At 31.5% G+C, this 5,729-nt stretch overlaps 1 protein-coding gene across 1 annotated transcript in view; it reads left to right on the top strand.

Moving 5' to 3' along the window:
* Positions 1-5,646, top strand: part of LOC111085952 — a 46,794-nt gene extending 41,148 nt beyond the window's left edge. The window contains exons 9-10 of the mRNA XM_022386930.1: positions 1,102-1,311; positions 2,045-5,646. Coding sequence (XP_022242638.1) covers positions 1,102-1,311; positions 2,045-2,266 — 432 coding nt within the window. The 3' untranslated portion in view covers positions 2,267-5,646. The remainder of the gene's footprint in view (positions 1-1,101; positions 1,312-2,044) is intronic.
* Positions 5,647-5,729: the final 83 nt, after the last annotated feature.

Raw genomic sequence — 5,729 nt, forward strand, 5'->3', positions numbered from 1 at the left:
GAATTAAAATACATTCACTGACGCCATCAACGGTCTAAAACAATCATTTATTAATGTTCAAGCATGTAGTGTTTTTTAAACAGAGGTAATATGTGAGTGTTTTTATGTGTATCTACAGATGTGGTTATATATATACATGCGTGTGAGTATTTCTATGTGTATGTACACTTGTGGCTATCTACATGCGTGTGAGTGTTCCTGTATGTATCTGCACGTGTGGCTATCTACATGTGTGTGAGTGTTTCTACGTGGATCTACACGTGTGGCTATCTATATATGTGTTAGAGTGTTTCTATTTTTAACTACACATTCAGTTATATATGTGTGTGTGGAACAGATTTAGTAAAACTAATTTACTTTAACAGATTTATTGGAACAGTTTTTACAATATGAAGGTTTTGTATTAGCGACTTTTAGCACTTAGAAAGATGATGTTATTAACTTATACATTTGAGCCAAATTATTGGGCCTTTTGAGAATTTACACTTGTACATTTATCAGCTAACATTTCTGGAAAACTGAATCGGTAAAGAGATGGGAGTTTTCTGTATTCTCCTATAGTTATAAATATGATTTGGGGATATTTTTGCAGAGAAAATCTGTTGTATCAAGATCTCTGTTGTGGATGGAGCCGTCGTGGCTTATTGGTTAGTGTACCCCTGATTTTGAATCCCAGGATTCATGATTTGCGGCCCTTTGCCACAAAAGCGTATCACGTACGTTGGGAGTGCGATAAAAGAGTGACTGTCAACTCCCATTATTCAGCCTGAAAAAAGCAGCTCAAAAATGTACAGGTGGTGCTGTTGACTAAGTGCGTTCCTTCTAGTCTTTCAGCTCAAAATTAGGGAAGGCTATGCGCAGATATTCCTTTGTGTAGCTTTGCGCGAAATTCAGAAACAAACAAACAAATCCTGATGGCTAGCGCAACCTTTAGAGAAAGCTTTATATTTTAACTTCATTAAATTTACCATAAAAACGATATCAAAGAACAATTCTTGTATTTATCACCTCTGTTAGTACCCTAAATACCACTAGGCGCTACTTTGTTCATTTGCTTATATGTGAAATTGTATGTTGTAATATATTTACGAATTCTTCTAGGTGTGGATGAACCTTACTTCTCTCTATAGGGGAATTTACGCAACTTTTGTAGATCCCAACACATTATCAACGCAAGCATCGTTTCTAGTACGCCATCTGGAAGTGATCATTATCACTGTTGTTATTTTGGTGTTCTGCTTAGTCATTTTATTCGCAGGAGTTTGGCTTAAGTGCAGAACACGTGGAGTTTCGATGTACGAATCTGACAAGGTGTGCTTTACATTACTAGGTTTTCTCGAGCAAATAATTCGAAGGTTAAAAAATATTGCAAAAGTCTCCTATCTGTAATCTAGATATCTATATCAAAATCTTAACTCACTCGATAGCTTTCATAAAATTGTTTGTAGCAATTTTTATATCTTTAACTTTTACGTACACTGTTAACTTATCTGGGTGTAAGTTCTTATTTTAGAATGCCATTGTATCTGGTTTAATTGCCTCGTTATTTTCCTGATATTTTCAGTTATTATTCTTACAAGTGTGTAAAATGTTGAATTCAATGTCTTCGTGTTATTTACTGAGTATAGAAATCAAATATGGATATTACAAAGTTCATATTTTCTTAGAAAATCAAGTCTTGAACCATGTACTTTATAATTTCTAGGATAAAACATTCAATAAGCTACATTTCTTCTAAGAAAACTTGAATTTTAATAACACAAATAAAAATATATTAAGAATTAGAAGCAATTTAAATTTCATAAAATTCATTTAGCTGCTTATTAATTATAAGAGAAATTTGTAAAACTTTGATTTTTGTGACATGTTGGATTTGAATCAAATATTGTAACTTTCATCAGAGAGATTAGTCTGAAAATAAGGTTGGGCATTTATAGAGTCCGCGCTTCGCTTTGGTTGTTTGTATCTTTCAATTTATTAAGTTTACATACATAAATTCACGCCCATGGTTTGATTAAATATTGTACGTTTCATTTGTTTACAGGCGGTTCTGGAAAAGGATATGCATTCCACAGTAGAGTCTGGTGACCTTAACCCTGAGAACCAGATTTTAAGCGAAGAAATGAAGGAACAAGATAGCAAAGCCTTGATTAATGGAAAAAATAAGATTCCTGTAGGGCTGGATGACGAAGGTTGGGTTGTACCTTTTAAGGAGATCCCTCTCGAAGACAAGAACGAGCCAGATGTTCAAGACACTAAGTTGTGATGTTTAGGGTAACGAAAATCGAAAAAAAGTAATAGGAAAACATGTTTGCTATGTTTTCTCTGACAGTCTAAGATCTCCAGAATATGGGACTTTTCAGTATTTTCAGAATTCTGAGAGGATAACAACCATGAAACACCGCCCAACCTTCATTTTAGAAACACCAGTAAAATTAGTGATTTTCTTTTAACTGATAAAAGGTTTTATACATTTTCTGGTATTATAAGAAGGTTTTACATTTTCTTTGTTAGTTTCAGCTCTGTTTTAAATAAGACCTAATAAATAATAACCCTAAAATTCGAAACCCTTTTTTTCAGTACACGAAATTGCTCCATCTTGTATTTCACACTAGAACTAATACCCTAGATAAAACGTTGTTTTTAATAGTTATTAAACAACATCATCAAATATATTTTCATATTTGTCTTTGTGCTAATCTATTTTATGTTTTATTTTGTATTTCCAATACATCTTATCCCCAAGCGCTTCTAATTTTTTGTGACTTTATATTTTATTCGTAGTACCACTGTTGAGACTTTGTGTTTCACGTGACTTGAAGCTGCTCATATAACTGCGAAGTTACAAATATGACAAGACTTTTACAAAATGCGAAAGATATGTTTTATATCCAATTTTTTAAATATTATTCAAATATAAGTCAATCTCGTGCCCTTTTGTGGTTCTCAGTAAAATATTCTTTGTCTAAACTAAATTATGATTTTTAGAAATAACTAGTACGTTTTCTGAACGATACTTTTAATTTAAATAAATTCAAAAACATTGCGAAACAACCAGTTTTCTGAATCAAGAAATATACACAGGAGAATGCACGGTGAAACCACTGGTATTACTTTGAGTTTATGGTGGTCTAATCTTGTGAAAAATCATACATTCCTAGCAACAGTTTTCCGTTATGTGACAAATACATGTATTTTATTCCACAGACGCTTCAAGTTAAATACTCGAAGTATTAAAAATATGACAGAAGAGTTGCGATTCCATAGCCTACTGTCATCTTAGTGCTATTTTTAATGACAGTTGACTATGGAATCAGAGTTTACCTACTGTATTTTCTATTAATTTTGATATTTAACTGCACGCGTCTGTGATACATTTCTCGGAACGACTGAAATGGAAGTTATCTTTTTTTCTGTGTTGAACGTAACATTTTGATATCTGTGAACTACGTACTAAATCTATGATAACAGTTGTGTATAAATAGTTTGTTTATCTTACAATAGGACTCAATTATTTACAAGTTAATTAATGAGAATTACAGATGGCATTTGGATCGCTCATACTTCTCAAATGTTCTCATGATAGACGAAACTTCAACATAGTGTTAGGCTTATGTTATGATTATAAACTAACTTGAGAACCTACGTTGACCTAGCTTAAACAATATCTAAAACAAGGCACACAAGAAAATCGCTAGTTTAAAAGACTTATTAATTTTTTGTATTTTATTTCTTTGTTTAACATAAATATTATCAGTAAATTATCACAATCTGAAGTAACGATTGGTATTTGAACAGAGTTACAAAAGGCTTCAGTTTTTTTTTTAGTGTGTCACCCACTTTGTACAGGAGTAAATAGGTATGTCATCTGCATTGATGGAGTAGTGTTTTCACAAGGAGGGGTAATGTTGAAAATAACATGAATAAATAGTCGTTATGTGAGTTGCATAACTATTTTTGAGGTATTTTGTAAGATCTTATAACGGTACAGTGCAGGAAAGCCTATTTTCGAAAGTGCAATGAGAAGTATAGCCCATGCTCTGAATAACAGTCAGTAAGTAACATATTGTTGCGAAATTATCTGAAATGTATTGTTAAAAGTATTAAGCAGTTGATATGTATTGTTTAGAAATGTTTTGAGCAGTTTGAATCATAATACTGAATGACTAATACATTGTTGATGAAAGATTTGAAATGTGTTGCTAAAAGTATTAAATAGTTTTAATAATAAAGCTAGAAACAAACGGCCTTTACACTCCAGATAATTATAAGAGGAATTCTACAAGGTTAACACATAAAACTGTTTGATGTTAAAAGTGGAACATTCCAGATTCTTTTACTTTTAGAAATTTAAGTGGTTGACTTTCTTTCAGATACAAAATACATTCCAAATATTTTAATTCAATTGGAACAATGAATCGGTGAACAACTATATATCGCTATTACTACGTTTGTACATGTATCACTATTTAGTGATATTTTGTATACACTTAAATTCGCGTGTGAGATACAACATGTATTTTCATGTTCTAAGTAATAAACCAACAATAGTTTTTCATTGTGTTTTAAATATTTGTTTAAGAAAATAAATAAAGAGTTGTATTATTATCATTTAAGTTAGCATTACTGGATCATTCAATAAAATTCTTCATTTATTAAATATTACAAAGAACTATGTTTATCTGTCATCATCAGGTGGCATACAAGAACTTAGGCTAACAGAATTTAATTTTAAAAAATAACAAAAGTTTTACTGTGTACAACCGAGAAAAACTTGTGTGAAAAACCTTCATTGTTTTTTAACAAGCACATTTTAAACGCTTTGCCAAACACTAAACAACTGTAGTAACAATATTGTAAAATCAAACAGTATTAAGTAGTTAACTGGACTATATATGACCATTGTTGGGAAATTCGAGACAACGTACTTAGTAAATTAACTTTATGCACAAAAGGAAATTGTTTTGTGGAGTATGTTATTAGACGTTTCACATTTAGAAAATATCTTGATCAAGGGCACATTCCTGACGACTCTATGTAGTTTGGTTTCGATTGAAACAACTCCACATAAAACGTTTTATGCTTTAATACATTAGGCTATTTCATCAGCCTAGGTAACAAAGTTTGAAGGTTATCAGAGAATAATATAAAGACAGATATAGGTTTGGAAGCTGCCACGAGGATTTTTCAGTCACAAAGTCTAAGGGATTTGTTTGTCTCTATGCTATATATATATGTATATAACAATTAACTATCTTACAGGATACTTTATTAAAACTACAGTTTATGTATTTTTGCATCTATGAATTTTAAAAGGGCATGTTTATAAACGTTGTATTATAAATGTTACCACTCTTTGTTCCCCCTTGAACATAATTTATAAATATTCTAGATATTGACTGAATTTCTTGGTCCAACCAAAACAGTAGAAGCACGTTTTAATCAGATTTAACCCTCAAGTACTTGTTTTTAAAGGAAAAACAATCGTGACTTGAGCGTATGTAGTATATGTCTCGATACCAAGTTAACTACCGTATTTTTCGGAATATAAGACGCACCCTTATTTTGAAGACAAAGTTTTTGGGAAAAAAAAAAAGCTACAGTCGCATTTGAAAGATTTTTATTGAACAAAAATTCAATTTGATTAGGCAATTACCGACGCTAATTGCATTAAGCGCTCTGATTGGTCAAGCGCATTGCACATTTGAATCCAAGGCAATCACTCAAAA

This window comes from Limulus polyphemus, unplaced genomic scaffold (genome assembly GCF_000517525.1).
Source record: "Limulus polyphemus unplaced genomic scaffold, Limulus_polyphemus-2.1.2 Scaffold736, whole genome shotgun sequence".
Classification (NCBI taxonomy): Eukaryota; Metazoa; Arthropoda; class Merostomata; order Xiphosura; family Limulidae; genus Limulus; species Limulus polyphemus.